The sequence below is a fragment of the Marmota monax genome, unplaced genomic scaffold (assembly GCF_021218885.2).
Source record: "Marmota monax isolate L192 unplaced genomic scaffold, Marmota_monax_Labrador192_F-V1.1 WCK01_AAM20220418_F8-fsc00186, whole genome shotgun sequence".
Lineage (NCBI taxonomy): Eukaryota > Metazoa > Chordata > Mammalia > Rodentia > Sciuridae > Marmota > Marmota monax.
In genome coordinates, this window is record NW_026694725.1 from 153,109 (window position 1) to 178,002 (window position 24,894).

At 39.2% G+C, this 24,894-nt stretch overlaps 1 protein-coding gene across 1 annotated transcript in view; it reads left to right on the top strand.

Moving 5' to 3' along the window:
• The window catches only part of Galnt8 (polypeptide N-acetylgalactosaminyltransferase 8), a 56,604-nt gene that overhangs the window by 6,832 nt on the left and 24,878 nt on the right, over positions 1-24,894 (top strand). The window contains exons 3-6 of the mRNA XM_046424192.2: positions 17,036-17,202; positions 21,929-22,112; positions 23,216-23,413; positions 23,947-24,061. Coding sequence (XP_046280148.1) covers positions 17,036-17,202; positions 21,929-22,112; positions 23,216-23,413; positions 23,947-24,061 — 664 coding nt within the window. The remainder of the gene's footprint in view (positions 1-17,035; positions 17,203-21,928; positions 22,113-23,215; positions 23,414-23,946; positions 24,062-24,894) is intronic.

A 24,894-nucleotide genomic window follows, 5' to 3' on the forward strand; every position in this document is an offset into this window, starting at 1 on the left:
AATTAAAATCAAATTAGAGCAAGCTTATTATTTTGACCTGCCCGTTGCCTCTCCCTCCCAAAACCTCGGGAACAAGACAGCACCCCAGCTTTCCTGCAGCCCATCTTTATAGCCCAGAAAGTTACACAAAGGGGGGTTACAGATAACAGAACTCTGACAAGCATCACACTAATGGTAGTTTACATTTTTTGCTGGCCCCAACATCAGAATTTATGAGGACCATTAGAGCCTCAGAGAGGGTCGTTGTCTGGCCAGGGAAAGCCAAGATTTGTGAGGCGTCACTAAAGTTTCAGAGAGGGCTGCTATCTGGTCAGAGAGCCAGGCATGGGTGAGTTCAAGGCATGGGCAGGCATTCCAAGCAGGTTCAGAATTTGCAGTAATTTATAGTAAAGCCGAAATTATCTTTTCATGGCTTTGTGGCAAGATGGCTCCCAATTTTAAGAACAGGTTGAGTCTATCAGAAATTACATGAGATTCATTCTACTGCCTTTCCCTCTTGTATCCCCCCACCTTTTCCTCCATTCTCCACTGTCTAATCTACTGAACTTCTATCTCCCCCTCACCTCCCCGCTATTGTGGATTAGCTTCCACATATCAAACAAAACATTTAACCTTTGTTTTTTGGGGGGATCAGTTATTTCACTTAGCATGATAGTCTCCAGATCCATCCATTTGCTGGCAAATATCATAAAGTCATTCTTTTTTATGGCTGATTAATACTCTATTAATATTTCAACATTTTCTTTACCCATTCATCTGTTGAAGGGCAACTAGGTTGGATATTTTATATTTTAACTATGACTTTGAAATATAATTTATTAATATGTTAAGTAAAACTATATACATTATATTAACTTTACTATCTTGATTAACTAGAATAACTTCTTGTGGTTGTACATGATGTGAAGTTACACTAATGGTGTCTTCATATATGAACATAGCAAAGCTATATCTGATTAATTCTACTATTTTTCCTATTCCCATTTCCCCTCCCTTCCGTCTATTCCCCCCTGTCCAACCGGTAAACCTCCACTCCTCCCTTTGCCCAGCTTATTGTGAGTCAGCATCTACATAATCAGAGAGAACACTGACCTTTGGTTTTTTGGGGATTGGCTTATTTCACTTAACATGATATTGTAGAATGAGGTTACTTTGTCTGAAGTACCATATTTTATTTATTCATCAGTTGATACACATTGTATTGTTTCTACTTTGGACTATTATGAATAGTGTTGCTATGAAGACAGCAAGTGTTTGTATTGACCAATAACTTTGTGTTTCTTGGGTACAGTCTAAAAGTTGAATTCGTGGGTCATATGATAACCACATTAAACTGTCGGACTATTTTCCAAAGTGACTGCATGATTTTATATTCCAACCATCCATTTATAAGAGTCTTGATTTTTCCACATTATCACCCACATTTGTTATTATTTGTGTCTCTTTTTCTCTCTCTCTCTCTCTCTTTTTTAGTATCAGGGATTGAACTCAGGGGCACTGGACAACAGAACCACATCCCCAGCCCTGTTTTGTATTTTATTTAGAGACAGGGTCTCATTGAGTTGCTTAGTGCCTTGCTTTTGCTGAGACTGGCTTTGAACTCATGATCCTTCTGCCTCAGCCTCCTGAGCCGCTGAAATTATAGGCATGTGCTACCACATCTGGCATTATTTGTGTTAAATTTTAGTTAGTCATTCTGATGAGTGTGAAGTGATATCACATTGTGATTTTGTTTTCAATCTTGAAGGCCTAATGATGATGGACATCTTTTCATGTGTTTATTTACCATTTGTATGTTTTCCTTGGAGAAATTCAGAGATGCCTCCTTTTCAAAATTGGTTTATATGTCATTATTCATAATATATCCTAGATATAAATTCCTATTAGAAACACGCAAATATTTTCTCCTAGTATATGGGTTGTCTATTCACCGTCCTGGTGGTCTTCTTTGAGGCACAAATGTTTTAAATTTTGATGATGTCCAATTTATCCATTTTCTCTTTGGTTGCTTGTATTTTCGGTGTCATATATAAGAGACTATTGCTGAAGGCAAGGTAACGAAGATTTATACCTATGTTTTCTTCCAAGAGTTCTGTAGTTTCAGCCTTAAAATTTGGGGGCCATATTATGTGAATTTTTATATATGGCAATGTGTATGTGGTATAGGAGTCCAACTTTATTCTTTTGGATGTGGTCTGATCATTATCCTGCTGTCCCACCACCCTCCAGTGAAGAGATAAGTTTTGCTACATGTGTTCTCTTGGTACTCTTGTTGAAATGAATTGGGCAGAATCACAAAGGTTTGTTTCTAGGTATCAATTCTCTTTGCCTCATGTTTACTTGACCCTTATGATAATGACAGACCACTGTGGTAACACTAGTTTTGTGGCAAGTTTCAAAATGTAATAAAGTGAGTTTTCAACATTTCTTATTTTTTAAGATTGTTTTGTCTATTTAGGTACATGAATTTCTATGAATTTTAGGATTCACTTATTAATTTCTGAAAAAAAAACCATCAGGATTTTGATAGGGATGGTCTTGAATCAGTAGATCAATTTATAGAATATCTTAACCAATATTCCAGTTCATGAACATGGGAAATATTTCCATTTATTTAGGTCTTTTAAAATTTCTTTCAACAATGTTTTGAGTTTTCAAAATATGAGTTTTGCATTTCTTTTGATTGTATATCACCATTTAAGAAGTGTCAGCTCCTTAGTCCATTTATTGATTGGGTTGTTTTTTTTTTTGGTGTTAAGTTTTTTGAATTCTTTATATATCCTGAAGAATAGTGCTCTATCAGATGTGCATATGGCAAAAAATTTGCTTATATGTTTATAATATCCAATCCCTTCCCCTACTGCCTTCCCCCCTTTGCTATAATTTCCACATATGAGAGAAAACATTCAACCCTTGATATTCTGAGTCTGGCTTATTTCACTTAGCATGATGTTCTTCATATCTGTTCATTTACCAGCAAATGCCAATATTTAGTTCTTTTTAAGGCTGAGTAAAACTCCATTGTGTATATATACCACATGTTCTTGATCCATTCATCTATTGAGGGGCATTTGGACTGATTCCATAATTTGTCTACTGTGAATTAGGCTTCTATAAACACTGAAGGGACTGTGTCACTAGAGTATGCTGATTTTAGTTCCTTGGGATAAATACAAATGAGTGGGATAGCTGGGTCATATGGTGGTTCCATTCTTAGTTTTTGAGGAATCTGGTAGATTGTTTTTTCAATTTCTTTTTCAATCTGTTCATTGTAAGCCTATAAAAACACAATTGATTTTTGTACAACCTCACTGAACTAATGTATTTTAATAGCTTTTTAGTGGGTTTTAAGGGCTTTTCTACATATAAAATTATGCCATCTGCAAAAAAGATAGTTGTATTTCTTCCTTTCCCACATAAAGCCTTTTATTTCATTTTCCTTCTAATTGCCTGGTTGGAACCTCTATTGTGATGCTGAACATAATTAGTGAGAAGTGATTTCCTTGTATTATTCATCATTATGGGCGGGAAAGCAATGACTATTTCACAAAAAACTGTGGGTTTTTTTATATACATGCCCACTAGAAATTTCATTCTATGCCTAGTTTGTTTAGTGTTTTCTCTCTTTTACCATAAAGGAGCATTAAATTTTATGAGACGCTTTTTATGTGTCTATCAAGATGTCCGTGAGATTTTTGTTCACTAGCTATTCATGTGGTATATTACATTAAAATTTATTGATATGGTTTTAGGATATCAAACCAATTTCAAATTCTTGGCATTAAATCCCATGTGGTCACAGTGTATAATCTTTTCTCCATGTTGCTGGATTTGGTTTGCTCCTATTTTAAAACCCTTTTTTTTTTTTTTTTTTTTGGTGTGTGTCTGTATTCATAAGATACACTGGTTTTTAGTTTTGTTTCTTCAGGATATTTTTTTATCTGATTTTGGTACCTGGATAAGACCAGTCTCATAATTTGGAAATTTTTCTTCCTCTTCTATATGTTGGAGGAGTAAAAGCAACTGGACCTGGTCCTTTTGTAATGAGCAATTTTTTTTTTTTGGTGGGATGGGGTGGTACTGGAGATGGAACCCAGGGCTTCATGCATGCCAGGCAAGCACTTTCCCACTGAGCAACATCTCCAGCCCTGTAGTGAGTAATATTTTTATTAGTAATTTAATCTCTTTGCCTGATGTGGTTCTATGAAGATTATTGAATGGAGATCTCTCTTCTCCTTTTTAACATAGCTTTTCTGCAGCTATATCTTATAAATTTTGGTATGTTATGTTCTTGTTTCCAATTATCTTTTCTTAAGGCATGTTCTAATTTTTTCTTAAGGCATGTTCTAATTTCCCTTGTGATTTCTTCGTTGGCCCATTAATTCTTTAAGAATGTGTTTAAATTCCATTGTGATCAGAGAATCACATTTCGTGTGAATTCAATCCTTTTAAATTTACTGAGGACTCTTTTATGATAGCATATGGTCTGTCCCCAAGAATGTCATTTCTGTGGTTTTGAGAGGAATGTGTATTTACTCTTGTTGGGTGGAGCATTATGTAGTTGTCAGTCAGGTCACTTTAACTGGTGATAGTGCTTCAGTCTTCCATTTCCTTGTTCTCTTCTGTCTGGTTATTCTGCGCACAGTTGCAAGGGGAGTACTGAATCCCCAGCTATCATTATTGAATTGTCTATCCCTTCATTTATGTCAGTTTTCATTTCGTGTGTCTTGGGATTCTGTTGTTAGATAATATATTTGTAATTGTTTCATCTTATTTATGGATTCATCAGTTTGCCACCAGAAAGTCCCCCTGGTATCACTAGTAGCATTTTTGTTTTAACATCTATTTTGTCTGATGTTAGTGTAGCCGTGCCAGCTTCCTATGCTTGCTGTTTGTGGGGCACGTCATTTTCTCTCCTTTCATTTCAACCTCTTTGTAGCTTTCAATATTTCCTGTAACTGTATGTAGTTGGACTTTTTAAAACAACAACATGGTGGTTTCTACTTTTTTTGACTGGGTCACCTCATTCATGTTTTTATTGATATGCCTGCCATTTTATTTCCTTTTTCTAAATATTTTTGTCTTTTCCTATCATTCCTCCTTTACTGCTTATCTTTTTTCATTAAACAAGTGCTTTCTAATATCACAGTAAAATCATTTCCCTGATTTCCACTATTTTTAGTTATTTTCTTAGTGGTTTCTATAGGGCTTATCACATACATCTTAACTGATCAGAATTGTCTTAGATTTATACTTAATTTTACTGAGATATAGAGAGGCCATTTCTATGTTGCTCTATTACTCTTCTTTTTTTTTTTTTTTTGCTGTTTTTCTAACACATATTACATATAAGCATGGTACAAATGCCCCCATACTGTTATAATGATATATATATTTTTCTAATTAAAGAGATGAAAAAAATGAAAGAAAGTATGAATTGCAGACTTTGTTGTATTTACTTTCTTTTTATTGTGTCTGATTCTGCATATTGGTTCCTTTGGATCAATTTATTATCTGGTGTCATTTTCTTACTTTGACATAGCTCTACTTCCACCCACCTTCCTTGTGCTCTTATTGTCAAATACATTGTATTTCTCTGTGTTATGGACCCAACAATAGGAGTATATGTGTATAAATAAGTATATATAAAATTTATGTATGTATGGATTTATATATATATATATATATATATATATATATATATATATATATATATCCCCACATTGTTTTATACAATTTCTTTTAAATTACCCATTAAAAGAAATTTATACTATTTCTTTAATAATTCCATAATTACTTTTGCCGGTATTTCTTTTGCTGTGTGTGTGTGTGTGTGTGCGTGTGCGAGCGCGAGCGTGTGCATTTGAATTACTATCCTGGATGACTTGCTTTCAGCTTAAAGAACTTAGTATTTCTTGCAGGGTGGCAACAAACTATCTCAGCATTTGTTAATTTTCCAGTATCTTTATTTTGCCTCCATATTTGAAATATATAAGATAAAATATGCTTGTTTAACACTTTTATTTGGTATCTTAAAAATGTCATCCCTCTGCCTTCTGGCCTCCATTGATTTTTATAAGATGCCAACTATCCTTATTGGGGTTCTCTTGTATGTGATGTCATTTTTCTTTTGCTTCTTTCAAGTTTTTCTGTTTATCTTTGGTTTCCAGCATTAGGATTATGATATATCTTGGTGGGTGTCTCTTCATGTACCCTACTTGGAGTTCATTGAGCTTCCTGAATGTGTCTTGGAAGTTTATAAGTATTATTAGTATTTCTTTAGGGGTTATGAAGTCATAAGTCGTGGCTTCTAAGTGATAGAGTCTTGTAGCACCGTACTGGGGAGATAGTAAATAAACAATGAATTGTGAGCAATTTAAAAATTTCTTTCTCTTTATATTGTCAATCATCTATCCAAATAGTTCTCATTTGAGAGCTGATCTTAAGGATTCCAAGATGGGAGGCCAGAGGCAGGCAGCACCCTGTGTTGCTCCATGATCCAGGTCTCACCTAGTCGGAATAATGCATCTCAGAGAGTGTAAGAGGACCCCTATATAGCTAATTTCCTCAGAAATCATCAGTGCTGTGGCCCCCTGCCCAGGGCTCAGAGCCTTAGCATTGGAGCAGGACTCCGGACCCCCAGCACCGGAAACCCAAAGCCCGCAGTTGTAGCTCACCCACGGCTCTCAAGCAGCTTAGCAGAATCACCGATCCGGCACCTCTGCAGAACTCCAGACTGTGCCCCGCTCCCATGCAGGTCACTCGGGGACTACCTACCCACAGCACAAGGCCATCACCTGGCTCCCCCACCCTACCAGACACCCCGGTTCTGGAAGCAGACCGACTCCATCTTGGGTAACCTTTCTCACCATATTTGGTGGGGGCAGCTCTCAGCTCTCAGATCGGATCTCCATCTGGCCAGGTACCAGGTATCCAACTCTTCCCCCACCCCCACCCCAGCGGCGACCTCAGTACAGTGACCACTCAACACAAAAACAGCTCCCAGTTGGGCAGGTGTGCAGTGCGACCAGGGCGCTGCTCACCTGGCGTGAGCCTGGCTATGAGAGGTCCCACAGGTGATAACTGCTAATTGACAGGGGATGGAACTAAAGTTTGGAGCCTAACAGAGAGATCAGGAGCTGGGATATCTCCAGGCAAGAGAGGGAGACAATACTGGGTGCTCAAGTTAGACGAGTGGTCCCAAAAAGAGACCCGTGAAGTGCAGAGACTGACAGGTGGCACTCTCTGCTTCCAGACACCCTATACCGGGATCAGTCCTCTCACCCTGGTTACCTACACCATCCTGAGGGCAGAGATACCAGCTTAAAACAGCTTTTCTGTTTCTCTTCTCACCTATTGGATGAGAAACAGAAACCAAACAACCAACCAACAACAACAACAACAAAAAACGGATCTCTAAAACTAGCAACAACCCTGGTTTCTTCTTTCGAGTTATATATTTTTTCCTCTTTCTCTTCTACCCCTCTATCCTCCAGCCCTCACATACCCACATATGTGAAACCAAGAACTTTGTATGAAATAGGATTTTGAGGACTGAGTCATCTGAATAATAATAATTTAAAGGTGTTGTATATGCCCCTTTTTTCCTTCTTTCATTTTTCTTTCCCCCTCCAAATTTTACTATTTTTACATCCTGTATTTTTCTAAATACATATGTGTGTTTGTTTTATGTTCTCTACTGTCCTCCTACATACTTGTCTACCCAAAATTACCTCCTGTCTATTTTCTTGCTACTAACCCTCTTCATTAGATTTCTCTTTCACATTTCCCAAGATATACTAACTTTATACCCTCACATCTTTCCCCCTTCAGCATATTGTCCTACTCCCCACCCCCATTTCATTGTCCACCGTCAGAAACTGTAAACCTTTTTACGAAACTACTGATTATATTTTAGAAAATAATTGAATCCAACATTTCTGTACATTGAGACTAAATTGTAAATGTCTTAATAACAACAAATTGTTCATAGGTGATATATTGTGGATATTGGGATCAGTTAATATTGTCCTTCCCCATAAAGGAGGGATCTTGGAACCCTACAAGAGCCCTACAAACCTATAGAGTAATAACACACCAGACCCACAGAGCTGGAAAGGAAGACACATGAGCAACATGAAAAGACAAGGGAAGAAAGTGCCACAAACAAATCAAGACACCACTGCAGAAGAAATGATGAGAAAGAGTTCAGGATATACACGATTAAAATGTTCTGTGCACTCAAGGAAGATATAAGAGAGCAAATACAAGCAGTGAAAGATCACTTCAACAAGGAGTTACATAAACAAATCCAAGAAGCAAAAGATCACCTCAACAGGGAGATAGAGGTTCTAAACAAAAAAAAAAAAAAAAAAACACCAAACAGAGAGCTGATCTTTAACCCATGTTTTGCATGGCAGAGGCCCAAACCATGGCCTGACAGATGATGAATTGGTATTTTCCACCATATCACCAGGAAGAGATTTCCTAGAATCCTGTTTCTCTGAATGAGAAGGCAAAGGTGAGCCTTAGAGGGCGAGTGAGGAAGCTGCTTCTCCACTAAGGCCTCCTTATTTCAAGATGAACTTTGTCTGGGGTAGATTACCTTACCTGGGATGTTCTGCAGTTAACATATTTAGAGAAACCTTTCTGTCTTATTAGCTTGTGAAAGGATGATAAAAAAAAAAAGTTTTATTTGTTCATGATAACTCTAAATGACTGATAGTGATTACCTGAAGTATTATTATGTTGAGAAAACTTTTGAGTCCATAGGGTCAAGTGCATGAGTGCTATGATCTATTAGCAATGTCTGACATGAGCAAGGAAGGAGGAGAAGGTAGCACATATTTTACTATTTGCTCCTTGTGAGATGGGAATCAAGTAGAACCTGACAAATTTTCTCTTGAGTCCATTGCATAATTTTGGGCTTTAGGTATGAGAATGATATGTTGGGAGCTATTGGTGATTGAAGCTGTCTTATCCAAATTTAATTTTGGAGAATTCAGGTTTAATTCCATAGGAATTAACTCATGAAACTGCTTGTCAGAAAGTATTACTGTGGCTGAAAAATATTTATGAATGAAATATTCTGTACCTGAATATCATTTGAATTATACTGGATACTTATAAACCAATTGAATAATCTTCTTTCCTGTTATTCATTAAAAAATATGTAACTCAGATGCCTAAGAATTTCAGAATTAAAGCATCGTAGAAACCTGTATGGTTTGAGAACTATAGGCAAGGCCACTCCACTGATTTCCTTTTTCTGGTAGAAAGGTACTGAGAATTGAACTGGAGGTACTTTACTAGATTGAGCTACATCCTCAGCACTTTTTAGTTTTTTACTTTAAGACAGGGTCTTATTAAGTTGCTTATGGCCTTGCTCATTTGCTGAGGCTGACTTCAAACTGATCTTCCTGCCTCGGCCTCCCAAGCTGCTGGGATTACAGGTGTGTGCCCAGCATCAATGACTTTCTTTGAGAAAGTCGTAACTTAGTAATAAATGAGAGTTATCATTACATCTTAAATTTAGTATAGATGTGCCCTTTAGTCTAACTTCCTGCCAAAAGACATGACAAAGTGACTGTAGTTGCTAGGTTTTGGCAGTTTTCTAAATAGCTGTCTGATACTAGAAAGATGTCACAGTTCTTATGTGGTCATGTCCTCTTTACCTTCCAGAGATGATAAAAGCTGCTTGAGAGACTGTTGTGTGGAATTGGTCTGTGACTTTATTGAGTTTGGGTAGATATTAACACCAACAAACTGTTGGAGAGAGTCTACCAAAATGCTGTGGACAGGACCAGCTACATAATTCACAGGGCCCAGAGTACAATACAATTGCAAAATCCTTTTGTTTAAAAAATAATTAAGAATTCTTCTGGATGCAGTGGTACATGCCTGTCATAGAAATTACTCAGGAGACTGAGGCAGGAGAATAAGTTTAAGGCCAGCCTCAGCAATTTAGCGAGGTCCTAAGCAACTTAGAATAGTAAAAGTAAAAAGACTGGGGATGTAGCTCAGTAATAAAGCATCTCTGGGCTCAATCCCCAGTACCAAAGTAAATAAATAATTAAAATAAAAATTTCAAATGATGATGGTAAAGCATTAAATCAAGTGAGGAGACCCTCTAAGTGTGGTTTCTGTGTGTGACTGTATAGGCTGCATTGCCTACAGAGCTGGCTATGGGGCTCCGTGTAATTTGCCCGAGGAAATCCCTGTGTAAGGGTGAAAACCTGTTTGCTTGTGCACAAATCAGTTTTTCTGTTCTATACCACAGTAGTTTTGGGTGAAATTCTGATATGCTTTAAATTTATCTTTCTACCACTAACACTTAGAGCTTACCTTATTGTTTATGTGATAACACACATAGACAGGTGCTTGTCTGTGTGTGTTATCACAACCATGACTATATTGGGAGGAGTTGCTAAAGATTGGTTCCTCTAGATGTCCTTCAATCAACAATTATTTAAAAAATATTTGTTGCAGCATCATCTAATGTAGTCTGGTTATTAAAATTTAAGCTGATGAACATAAATTCAATTTTTAGTTTATTGTTTACATTAATCATATTAAACAGCCACATGAGGCTGGTTGTCACAAAGTGCAGCACAGACATAGAACATTGGGACACAAAATTCCATTGGAAGAATACTGCGGTACATTCCAGATCAGCTGCTAGGGAAGCACAGAGGGGGAAACCATGGTTTTTGGAATGGTAGGAACCTTATTTTCTGCCTTTCTTGATATAAAGTGGGGAAGAGAAGGTGGGGGTGTGGATAAGAAAAGTGTTGCGAAAGCATTTAGAATATTTCCATGAAAAAATTCAAAAAGAAGCATGGGAGGCATTGTGGAGAAAAAGAAAACCTAAAAGTTTGATGATGCAATTATGTGAATTAGAGGGAAGAGAAGTGGAATTGAGTTTTAATCAGCCTTCAATTTAACATAATTACCTATTCTTACTCTCAGTTACATACATATTTATTATATAACCATTCTGTTCCTGACATTAAGAACTGCCACTGCGCTTTAAAGAATTTAAAGTTCTCTGTCAGGTTCTTCTACCTGTGCTTTAAATATTGATGAGCTTCAGGCTTTAACATGAGGCTCCTTCCTGTTTATAACTCAGGTGATTTTACCCAATGGGGAATTCAACCAACACCTTCGTGGTGATGCCTCCTAAATCTACACATCTCTAATTCAAACTGTTCTGCTGAGATCCTGGAACAATATATACAATGACCTGCTAGAAAATCCATGATGTGACTCAGAGGCGCCCCCACACTCAATGTGGCCAATTTCTAAATGTGTCAATTTCTATTTCTCCTCTTATTTCTCCTGGCTTAGTAAAGGATGCTGTTGTCCAAGGGATAATTACAAAAATAACAAGAACTACCAAAGTAGCAAGAATAACAACTAACATTTATTGAACTTCTTTACAAGCAATTTATGCACATGACCACTTTTGAATCTCATAATATTGTGATATGAGCATTATTATTATTACTGCTACTACCATTTTACAGATAAGGAAAGGGAGGTATGAGAGATCATGCCTATAGAAAATGACAGAGCTGACTTGGAGGAATTCCAATCTTACAGCATTGTTATAACCTGGGAGCCTGATGAAAACTCTGGATATCAGGCTCCACCCAGACCTGCTGAACCAGAATGTTAGCAAGATCCCCATGTGGTGTGTGTGTGCACCTTAGAGTTTGAGAAAGAAACTATTTTCACTCCTTTCTTTCTTCAGGGAGGATCTTAGGAGAAAGATCCTCCACTTGTATTATGGAAACCCCCTGTGGCTAATTGCTTTCTGCTATAGTCAGCTTTCTGTCAGTAGGAACAGATACCAGAGAAATCAATTTACAAAGGTAAAAAGTTTATTTTGACTCACAGCTTTGGAGATCCAGTCCATGGTTGGTGGATTCTGTTGCTTTGGCGCCTGTGGGGAGGCAGCACATCATGGTGGGAGCACAGTTGGAGCAGAGCTGCTCACTTCCTGGCTGGGAAGTGAAAGGAAGGAAGAGGAAGGCACTGTGGTCCCTCTGCTTTGAATCTTGTCCCCCAATGCTCTGAAGAACTTCTATCATTTCCCACCTTTTACAGGTTCTACCACCTCCCAATAGTGACACAGAGATCAAGCCTTTAACACATGGGCCTTTGTGAGACATTTAAGATCCAAACTGCTGTGTTCATGGTGGCTGAAAGAACTTATTAACAACATTAATTCGATCATACCCATTCTTTGTTTAAATTCCATGAGTACCTCTAGGATACAGTCCAATCTTGTTAGCCTTTGTGGCCTGTTCCCTGCTGGTGTGTGCAGTCCCACCTCTGGCCATGACTACTGAGCAGCACAGCTCTTCAAATAATATGTGTGCTTTTAATACTCTGTGCATTCATCCAGCTGCCTGTGGTGTGGGCTTAAAATGCACTGAAATCTCAGGGGCTGCAACTAAATACCGACAGACATCCATGATGCAAAGAGAGGTTTGGGTGGGGCCTGAGGTGACCAGGGAGAATGTGCTGTGAGCATTTCTAACAACTCTTGACTCTGATCAGAGGAGGTGTTATCCTCTGGGAAGGAGGTTTCAGTGAGACAAATGTCTCCTTGTCAGAGACGCCAGAAATCTGGATTTAAAACAAGAATATTGGCAACTACTTTAAATAAAAGTAAGGATTGAGGCTTCCTTCCAGAATGGCAGAATGTTGAGTGCAGCATCTTTCCTCCCTACTAAAACAACCATCCAACTGGAGAAAATTATAAAAAAGAATCACTCAGTGTTTTCAGAATTTTTCTTGAGGGCACAGAGCAAATGCAGAAACATTCTCATAGGAATGTATCATTAAGATCAGTGGGAATCTGTGGCATATGAATGACCCCCTTGCCCCCCACTTGCTCCCTCCACACCACCCCCAGTTCTAGCTTTGAGAAACTCTACCTAAATTTCTCTGCTCTGAGTGGGTATGGTCAAGAGATAGAGGGCTCCTTTCCCCTGCAGCTCCCAGCTCAGGGCAGTGGTTTCACGCTGGGAAGGGCAGGCCAACCATATTTCACATCTTCCCCATTCTTGGGATGCAAAAATTCTGTTCCTAGTGGAGTCAACTGTGACTCCTCCCCTCCACCTTGCCCTACTTCCTACTTCTAAGGTAGAATTTCAGCTGTTGCTGAGTCTGGCCAAGAATGCTGGGTTCTGTTTTCTTCTTCCCCAACTTGTTTGCACAGTGGATGTTCCACACTAGAATGGAAAGGCTAAGAAATCCAGGGGCTGCTGCCTCCACTCCCAAACTCCCAAACTCCCCCTCCTCAGTGTCTTCCTGCAGAGCAGGGTGTCATTCCAGAAGTGAGATCCTGTTCCCACCCCAGCTCTTGTGCACTGCTGCCCCTGCGTAGAAGGAAAGGGAGGGTGAAAACCTCCTAGCCCAGTTTAAGGGATTGACCTTATTCAGAACACAGCATGAAGAAGTCCATGCCTAATGGTGTTGTCTGAACCAATGAAATTCTTGGTGGAGAACATTTAGGAGGACACTCATAGCCCCACAATATGAGTAGTAAGATGGGGGAACATGCAGAAATTTAACAGACAACACCATGGAAAGAGACAGCCAATCATAGCTGTCCTGGGATCACACCCATCCCTGGGTGATCTACAAGGTTTTGTGCAAGCACTGGGCCAAACCCACCCAGGAACCAGAATAAGAAAAAGGAAAGACTTTTAACCATTTATCAACCTGCATACAGATCCATTGACAAACAGCTGAAACTTCAATAGCACTAGGGACATAAGCCCAACCTCTGCACACTGTTTGAACCATAAGCTACTGTGACCCAGGGGCATCTCCGAGGATGCCAGGATTAAAAATAAAATAAGGTCATGTGCTGCGTAATGATGCTTTGGTCATTATTTCTTCAAAATATGTTTTTAAAATCTCCATATTTAACCGCTCCTCAACTTTCTCACTTTTCTTTTGGGACTTTGACTACAATATGCATCACTGAATGGTGGGTAAGTTCTGAGAAATGCCTGGTCAAGTGACCCCATCACTGTGTGAACATCATACAGTATACTTGCAGAAACAAAAACAGCTATGATGTCACTTGGCAATTTAATCTTTTTTTTCTTTCTTTTTTTTTATTGGTTGTTCAAAACATTCCAAAGCTCTTGACATATCATATTTCATGCATTAGATTCAAGTTGGTTATGAACTCCCAATTTTACCCCAAATACAGATTGCAGAATCACATCGGTTACACATCCACATTTTTACATAATGCCCTATTAGTAACTGTTGTATTCTGCTACCTTTCCTATCCTCAACTATCCCCCCTCCCCTCCCCTTCCATCTTCTCTCTCTACCCCATCTATTGTAATTCATTTCTCTCCTTGTTTATTTTCCCATTCCCCTCACAACCTCTTATATGTAATTTTGTATAACAATGAGGGTCTCCCTCCATTACCATGCAGTTTCCCTTTTCTCTCTCTTTGCCTCCCACCTCATGTCTCTGTTTAATGTTAATCTTTTCTTCTTGCTCTTCCTCCCTGCTCTGTTCTTAGTTGCTCTCATTATATCAAAGAAGACATTTGGCATTTGTTTTTTAGGGATTGGCTAGCTTCACTAAGCATAATCTGCTCTAGTGCCATCCATTTCCCTGCAAATTCCATGATTTTGTCATTTTTTAGTGCTGCGTAATGCTCCGTGGTGTATAAATGCCACATTTTTTTTTATCCATTCATCTATTGAAGGGCATCTGGGTTGGTTCCACAGTCTAGCAATTGTGAATTGTGCTGCTATGAACATCGATGTGGCAGTATCCCTGTAGTACACTCTTTTAAGGTCTTCAGGGAATAGTCCGAGAAGGGCAATAGCTGGGTCAAATGGTGGTTGCATTCCCAGCTTTCCCAGAAATCTCCATACTGCTTTCCAAATTGGCCGCACCAGTTTGCAGTCCCACCAGCAATGTACAAGAGTACCCTTTTCGCCACATCCTCGCCAGCACTTGTTGTTGTTTGACTTCATAATGGCTGCCAATCTTACTGGAGTGAGATGGTATCTTAGGGTGGTTTTGATTTGCATTTCTCTGACTGCTAGAGATGGTGAGCATTTTTTCATGTACTTGTTGATTGATTGTATGTCCTCCTCTGAGAAGTGTCTGTTCAGGTCCTTGGCCCATTTGTTGACTGGGTTATTTGTTATCTTATTGTCTAATTTTTTGAGTTCTTTGTGTACTCTGGATATTAGGGCTCTATCTGAAGTGTGAGGAGTAAAAATTTGTTCCCATGATGTAGGCTCCCTATTTACCTCTCTTATTATTTCTCTTGCTGAGAAAAAAACTTTTCAGTTTAAGTAAGTCACATTTGTTGATTCTGGCAATTTAATCTTATGGAAACACTGTGGTATATGTGGTCTGTCACCAAAAGAAACATTGTAATCAGGCACACTGTCATGTCTTTGTATCAGAAATGAAAACATGTACAAATACAAACACGTGTTCAAGAATGTTCATAGAGCATCATTATTCATAATAGCCCCAAAGTGGAAATATCTGAAATGTCCATTTATTGGTACATGGATAAACAGTATGTGACATATTTATACAATGGAATATTATTTGACAATAACAGGAATGAAGTACCGATACCTATTACAACACTGTAAGCTGTGAAAATAAGCTAGACACAAAAGACCATATGTTAGGCAATTATACTTACATGAAAGGTACAGAATAGGTAATTTTGTAGAAATAGAAGTGAGATTCATGGATGCCTATGGCTGAGGGGACAGAGGTGGAATGGGTTGGGGAGAAATGGAGAGTGATTGTTAATGTTACAGGGTTTCTTTTTATGTGATGAAAATATTTTAAAATCAGGTAGTGCTGACAGTTATTCAACTTTGTGACTATTACAAAAAGCATTGGATGATTCACTTTTAAATGTGTGAATTTTATTGTTTGTAAATTGTATCTCAACAGTTGTGTTTAAAAACAAGGACTTGCTCAATGGGTACAAAATTACATTTATACAAGATGAGTAAATGCTAGACACCTGCTGTACAACATGGTGCCTATAGTTTATAATACAGCTTTATATACTTAAATATTTGTCAAGAGGATAGATTTTATATTGTGTTCTTAGATATGCACACAAAGCACAGGAATACAAGGAAATTTTTGTGGTGGAAATGTTTAGTCAGCATGGAGCTGGGGTCAGTCCCGGGACTGTGTGACTCCAAAGCCATCTGTGCCCTTTCCATGCACCATGAAGGGGATTTGATGGTATCATAGGTACATGCATCTTTCCAAACCCATCAAATTTGTATGCATTAAATGTGTGATGTTTTCAGTGTATCAGTCACACTTCAATAAAGCTATAAAAATAAGGGTAAACTAGTATCTAGCATATGGTAGGCATAAATGTGGTGTATAACTTAAAAAGGGATTAAGCACAGTTCTCTGGAAAGTTTGCCTCCTATCTATAGTGAAGAAGTAGAGGGTTGTGTTAAAGGTGATTAGAGGTCTGAAAACATGGGGAAAGGATAGTGACAATGACAGAAAGAAGGCTGCTGACATGGAAGCTTACTTGGGCATGGGAGAGGAATGGGAATTCCTTTGGGGACATATTGAGTATTCGAGTAGAAATGTCGACTGAAGACTGATTTAAAAAGTATTGGGCCATCTCAAAATAAAAAATGAACGGGGGCTGGGGATATAGCTCAGCTGGTAGAGTGTTGCCTCACATGCACAAGGCCATGGGTTCAATCCCTAGCACCACAAAAACAAAACAAAACAAAAATGAACAGGGCTGGAACACAGCTCAGGGCTAGAGGTTCAATCCCCAGTAACACACACACACACACACACACACACACACAGAATAATTTTGGATAAATAAATATAAAATCTCCTTGCTAATGTGATAAACAATTGTTTCCCTCTCTAATGAGTTGGGGGTTTGATGGGTTGATATAAAAATCATATGTAGTAAAAGGGAAAATTGAGTATCAATAACATGGTTATAAAAATGGTTTCTTATAGGTGTGTTCAGAAGTCATACCCTTCCCTACTCCCATCCCTTGGTGTCATCCTCATATTCATGGATGAATCTCTGTCCATTATACAACGGGCCATCACCAGTGTCATCAGCCGGACCCCACCTCGATTGCTGAAAGAGATCATCTTGGTGGATGATTTCAGCTCAAATGGTGAGCAACTTGAGCAAGGAATAATCATAAGAATTACCATTTGTCATCTGTGCTTGGCTGGAAAGGGGTTGTAGCTTAAGGTTTGGGATACCTTGGGCTTCTCACGTAGGGAAAAGAAAAGGAAAATTTATTGAGGAGCTATTTGGGCTACCATGTTTAATTTTCATAAAGCCAAGAGAAGATCATTTTCTCAGTTGCATAGATGATACCACTAAGACACAGAAAGATCACGTAGTATGCCCAAATTGCATGGAAAGTCAGTGTGGAACTGGGGTCCATCCTGGGACTGTGTGACTCCAAAGCCATCTGTGCCCTTTCTGTGCACCATGAGGGGGACTTGATGATGTGAGGAGGGTGGGGGTCTCAAAAAGACCTCAGACACCAGGAAGGGATTCAGAGCTACCTTAAAGATATCAACCCAATCTCTATTGGTGATGAAGTCTGGAGTAAAAGAGCATTGAGTGCTGAAACTCTCCGCAGTGGCAACGATTCTTTCTCACAGGATGAATCTCCTGAGGTCTAGCTCAGTCAAGGAGGACGTGTGGGGAAGTGGCGGATAGTGAATCTTGCTGAATCCTTGCTTCTAAATTCATAGTCCCTGCTCCTTCCTTCTGAGCACTATGTCCTCAGGTATCTGAACTTCTCCACGCCCTGGTTTCCTTACATGGAAACATGGATGTTGATAATAATAAAAAAAATAACATCATGAATTAGAGTGAGAATTAAATGAGATAATCAGAGCAGCTAACATTATTTGTTCCAAACACTTTATGTGTGTTAACAGTTTTAATCATGATAATAACAATATGAAGAAGGTTCCACTTTTGTATTTTTACAATTTACGTGGATGTAAAAAATTATGACTAATCAAAGAGCTTGCTGAACATCGAATAGCTGGTGATAGAATTAAGTTTTGACCATAAACTTGAGTTCAGAGCCCTTGTTCTAACCACTATCTTCACTGATACAATACATTGATTATGTCCAGTTAGCTCTAGTTTTATTAATTTTGGGCACCAAATAAAACAAACTAGAATTAAGTTGTAAAGCCAGAGATTGGGCTAGTGATAAGGATGGATTTAACTGTGTAGGCTATGTAGTAGGGGCCCTTTATAGGAAGGATTTGGCTCTTTCCTGGGCATCTTTAAGTACAGGTGGGTTATTGTTGCTTCAAGATTTCCCTGAGGGGAGACACACACAAAATGACAACTTAAAACTTTCTCTTTTGGGTTTCCAGACACTGAAAAATATTTATTTTCTTCTGTTATATGCCTTCCCCTCTTGTCATTTCAATGTAACTAAATAAGATATAAAAAGGTATATTTTCTAGAGCAAAATTCCACTGAAAACCAAAGAAAACAGCATGACTGGTTTCATTCATTTCCAGATGTGAAGCCTGATACCAAGTTGTTCACCTGACTTTCTAACGAGAAGTAGGATCATCAGTTATTTGCCCATGATAGCTGAAGACAGCTGAAATCTTTTGCAGCCTGAGATGATTTCAGCTAAGACCTTTTACCTCTGGGACTCTGCTTCGTCATGGGGCAAATGCAAGCATTAAGCTAGATCACTAAAACTTTATTTATTTATTTTTTTGGTGGGGAAAGAACCCTATAATGGTTACATAATTCCATGCTCCATGGCTAAGACTTCATTCAAGACTTTTTCCTATGAAACAATAAAATGGATTATAAACTATTATCAACATAGGGCAGACACATTTAAAGACAAGTCAAACAAAGGTCCCAATGTTCTAAGATGCATTACCATAATAATCCATCCTTCTAGACTTGGGTTTGGAACCATTTTTGTTTTTCATAAGGATAATTTGTTTGAAATGGCACAGAAAGAGGAGCTATTAGTCATTCCTTGACTGGTCAATGAAGCAGGAGTTAACTTCTCATGAACCATGGAAATACCAGCTATACTGACATTCAGTGAGCATATCCTAGAAATCTGCTGAGGAAAATAATAGGAAGTCTCTACTGTGCATGCTACAGGGAAATTTATTATCCATGTTTATTTGGAAACAAGTCACTAAAGTACTTCACACCTCAGTTTCCACATCTGTAACATTAGGGAAATAAATGGTGTCTACCTTCTAGGACCATGTGGGGGACTAAATAATATATGTAAAGTGCTCAGAACAGGCTCACTGTATTAGAAGTTTCTTCCTTCCTTCCTTCCTTCCTTCCCTCCTTCCCTCCTTCCTTCCTTCCTTCCTTCCTTCCTTCCTTCCTTCCTTCCTTCCTTCCTTCCTCTAGATGTGGAACTTTATTTGCATCAATCAAATGCCTTCAGCGTCATCAGAGCTAATCTAAGAGTTTTTGGAAATTATATCAATGTAGGCACAATCCTAAATTTTCTCCAAATTTTAGACAAATTCTCCAATCAACAGCTATTGTGTTTCTACCATGTGCTAAGCACTATGTATGGAAGAAGCTGTCAGAAATTTCAAGATGTTTCCATCTTAATTGGCCAGGAAAGGCACATCTGTGGAAGGGTACCTCAATGTATAAAGAATGCTGTCAAATTAAGTGAACTATCAGTCAGTATGAGGAAGCCCAGAGAGGGAGATGAGGGAGGCTTCCTTGAGGAGTGGAGCTTACACTGGGATTTGAAAACTGCCTCAGTCTGGCTGGGCACACAATCACGAGCCACCACACAGCTTGTAGATTCAAACAGCAACTCTTTATTCCCGAACTCACACCAGCCGTCTACAATCACGTTCTGGGGAAATCCACGTTCTCTGCCCAAATCCACCTCCATTGGGCTTCTATCTCCCAAAAAATACTGTCTGAATCCCGTGAGAACTCAAGGGGAACTCAGGCAGCAGGACACGCCCTATTCCTAGCAGGAATAATCTTAAACCTGGAACGCCCTAAACCCAATTATCCTAAACCGGGAACACCCTAATCCGCCCTGGTCCTTGAGCAAGGTCACCTACATTCAATGTCACTGCAACATGGGGTACGCTGGCAAGGAAATTGTCATACCTACTTGGCTAATGGCTCCCAGCAGAAAACTTGTTAGGTTTTGAAAATGCAGAGAAAGTAAGAATGACTCAGGGGCTAGGATGAGGGGGGGATAGGTAGTCAGAGAAAAGAATGGTATGAGCAAAGACACAGAAGCCAAAAGCACCCTGGAATAAATCTTCAATTCCCATGCTGGACTATATGCACTATATAAAGATTATTATATAGAGAATGTGGAGAATCACGCAGGAAAAAGATACCATTTTGGAAACTGGAATACCCAAAAGATCACGTAAATTCTGGAAGAATCTGATCATCTTGGTTCACAATGGCCTGGGGGGTGATACTTAGCTACTCATTTCAAATTTGCTCTTCTGAGAGGGTGACTCAGAATCTGTGGCTCATTAGAGTTTTGGAGTTGGAAAGGTCTTGATAGATTACTTGCTATTTCCAAGTTGAAGAAACCGTCCCCAAATAGGAAGTGGCATGGAATCAGACAGTGATCCAACTAGAGTTTGACACCCACAGAAGAAGCTGTAAGAGATTCCAAGAAGTCCCATCTTAATTGATAAGGCAAGACACACCTGTGGAAGGATACCTCCAGGTGTGGACTTAGACTCATTGGCTCTCTTTTTACACCTTCAATAATTCAATCAATTACTTTTGAGTGTAACTGGGAGAGTTCTAAAATGCGACAAATTTTAGTGTCATATTCAGGTATATATTGATTCCATGTCCTGCCCATGCCTGGCCTCATAAGTATACTCATCTTTTGAGAAAAGAACCAGCAATAATCTCATTCCTGAGTTGTGGGGGAGAGGAGATGGGGAGAGGATTTGATAAACTCCACCAGGTACCCCCAGTCCTTGAGATGGTGTGACGTGGTGGTTAAAGAAAGCCTGGGTTCATAGCCAAGGCATGCCACTTACTGGAAGTGTGACCCTTTCTTTTTCTCATTTCCTTAATCTGTAATCTAGTGCCTATCTTATAGAATTCTTTGAGAATTAAGTGAGTTAACATCAGTCAATACCTCAGAGACATTTGGTTAGGTGTTTTCCACATGGCTTAGTGATTTGCATGCAAGTTGTTTTCATACATGTAAAGAAAGCAGCTGTTAGGCTGAGTCAAAGAATAAAGGCACAGACAGGCTTTATAAAAAGGAAGGAGGGGGAGGGAAGAAAAAACTTATAAACAGTCTGGGAATAGTGAATCTTGTTTGCATAATTTGGGGAGTAAACTCTTTAGCAAGAAGTTGGCAAAAGATTAGTCTACACATTCTGTCCCAGTTAGTCCTTCAGCAGGCCAACCAGGAATATGCAAAACAAATCAGTCTCAGTTGTTTATGGGTTTTTCAGAAAGTCCTGTGAGTTTAGCTGTGAAGAAGATGTTCCAGGCTGTCTCTGCAAAATTGTCCATCACCATCTCCAATTTCATAAGGCAGGTCTGTCCTACCATCCTCATAAGAATTTCTCAATGTATAAAATGGACTTCTAACAGTGGCTGGTACCTACTAAGTAGGCTTGTCAATTTAATTGTGAAGTAAAGGAAATTAAGAATAATAAGATTAAACCTCAGGGTAGAAGAAAGAAAATAATTATGTGCAGGAAAACATTACCTATTGTATAGGTCAAGGTTGAAGAATTGCTTATCCTACAATGGTAATCCAACCACTATTATAAAATAGTATCAAATTTCTGTACCACATTGATTATTGCACTCAGTGTTTCTGTGGGTGTGTGTTTGGTTGGCAGGAGAACTAAAGGTGTCCTTGAATGAGAAGATTAAGCTTTACAACCAGAAGTATCCTGGATTGTTGAAAATGATACGGCATAGTGAGAGAAGAGGTCTTGCTCAAGCACGCAACACGGGCTGGGCAGCTGCCACTGCTGATGTGGTTGCCATCTTGGATGCTCATATTGAAGTGAACGTTGGGTGGTAAGGTTCCAGGAGGTTTTTTTTTTTTTTTTTTCCTCTGAGAAAGGACAGATTAGAGATATCACACATGTTCAGAATACAAGATAGGATATTGTAAAAATAGGAAAGTCAATACCAGTCTTTAAACAAAGGGATGCTCCATGGGAGGAATAGATGAACTCTAATAGGGCAGAGGGGTGGGAGGGGAAGGGAGGGGGCAGGGGGTTAGTGATGGTGGAATGTGATGGACATTATTTTCCAAAGTACCTGTATGAAGACACGAATTGGTATAACATACTTTATATACAAACAGAGATATGAAAAATTATGCTCTATATGTGTAATAAGAGTTGTGATGCATTCTGCTGTTATGCAATTAAAAAATAAAAGCAATTAAAAAAAAAGAACTTGGAAAAAAAACAAAGGGATGCTCCAAAGACTCAGGAATTCTGGTTGGCTAAAAAATGTGATGCTCTGTTAAAGAAAAAAAAATGGACAGGAAGTATGGAAAGCTATGATGGAAATCAAATAGCTTTTCCCAGCCCTGAAAGTATATGATATAAAGATTACATAGAGCCCTGTGCAGCGGCTCATGCCTCTGGAGGCAGGAGGATCATGAGTTTAAAGCTAGCCGTAACTTAGCAAGATCCTAAGCAACTTAACAAGACCCCGTCTCAAAATAAAAAATAAAAAGGTCTGGGGATGTGCTCAGTGGTTATGCATTCTGGAGTTCGATCCCTGGTTACCTCCCCCCACCAAAAAAAAAAAAAAAAAAAAAAGATTACATGGAGAATCACAGTCACACAGGAAACAGCATTTTGGACACAGTGAGACCTATGAGATTATGTAAATTCTGGCAGAATACTGATAGTCCTGGTTCACAATGACCTGGGGGTAATATTGAGGTAGCAATTTCAAATCTTCTCTTGACATGGGTCAGCAGTTAGTAGCCCTGGATACCTTGAAATCTGCAGAAATTCTCTGGACTCAAGAGAGTCCTACTGTCAGCCAGCTCAGTCTAAATGAGAAGACAGTGTCAGGGCAATGTGTGAGCAGGTTTGTTAGCTCAGTCTTGCTGCTTGCCCTCACATCCATGCTGGGCTGATTATAAATTCTTCTTCTAGGGCAGAGCCCATCTTGGCTAGGATTCAGGAAGACCGCACCGTGATTGTGTCTCCTGTGTTTGACAAAATTTGTTTTGATACTTTACAACTGGAAAAGTATGGACTGGCAGTGCATGGGTTTAACTGGGAACTATGGTGCCGGTATGATGCACTGCCACAAGCCTGGATTGATCTGAATGATGTCACTGCTCCAGTGAAGTAAGTCTGAGTAGGCTCAGGGGACTTGATGAGAACATGGGAAGGCATTAGTAATGGTGTGGTTTTTTTTTTTTTTTTTTTGGTGCTAGTAATGGAAGTGAAATGGAGGAGTGGAGGGTCTGGGTTGAAGGATAAGGGAAAAAAGAGAGAGGGAGAAAAACATGATGAGCTGACTCCAGGTGAGAATGCATAGACATTTTTGGCTATTTAGGGCTTTCACATAAGAATCAAGCCAATTATTTAATGTTTTAGAAAACACTTGGTCTACTTCAAGCATTATCAACTATGAGGCAGGGATATCAAGATGAAAGTGTAATTTTAATATAATTTGAGAAGTGTTCTGATAGCACAGTGGCTGGGGGAAACTTCCATGCACTTAGTCTAGTCTGAGGATTTCAGGCAGCCTTCAGGATAAGGGGAGGCTTAGGTAGAGTTCTGAAGACAAAACCATCATTGGGCTTCCCACCTCTTACCTCCATCCTGACCTATTCCTTGTAGAGGGATGAGTGACTCTCTTGCTGTGTGCTCTACAGGAGTCCTTCCATCATGGGCATCCTGGCTGCCAACAGACTGTTCTTGGGAGAGATTGGGGCTCTGGATGGTGGGATGCTGGTCTATGGAGGAGAGAACGTGGAACTTAGCCTAAGGGTGCGTACATTTCCCTTCTCTTTATGGGACAATGCCAAAGAGGAATGTGTTAGTCAGCTTTCCATTGCTGTGACAAAATGGTTGAGGTAAACAACTTGAAAGGAGGACATGTTTATTTTGGCTTACAGTTTCAGTCCATGGTTGCTTGACCCTGTTGCCTTTGGGCCTAGGGCAAGGCAGTAGTACATCAGGTCATGGCATGGAGCACATGGTGGAGAAAATCTCTCACCTCATGGAACCCTGGAAGCAGAGACAGAGAAAGTGGCAGGGTCCCACCATCCCTTTCAAGGGCACACTCACAAAGACCTAATTTCCTCCCACTCAACTCCACCCTTTAACAGTTCTATCACCTCCCTGAAGAGCCACAACATGATTTTGGGGGGACACTTATGATTGGGGGAGGGCAGAGGAGAGGGAAAATGGGTAATGAAATAGAGCAAATTATGTTAGATGTATATATGAATATGTCACAATGAAACCCATTATTATGTATAATTGTAATGAACTAATAAAAAATCCGAAACCATAATATGGAAACAATAGGAAAGTAGCAAGATCTCTGGAATCCTAGGCAAGGCTGAATGTTATTGGCTTAAGAGGTAGACACACTCTTATGTTTCCAGATCACCACGCCATAGAGAGCCAGGCAAGAATCTAGGTGTAGTGCAACTACACCTAGATTGGCCTATATAAGCTGGGAGGTATAGTTGGGAAGGGGTAGAGCTAAGGTTAAGCAGATATTGTCCCTTTTTTCCCCTGAAGACTCTAGGTATTTACAATCATCTCCTGGATAAAATAACTTTGAGGAGTCCAAAGACCGAGAAAACTGGAGT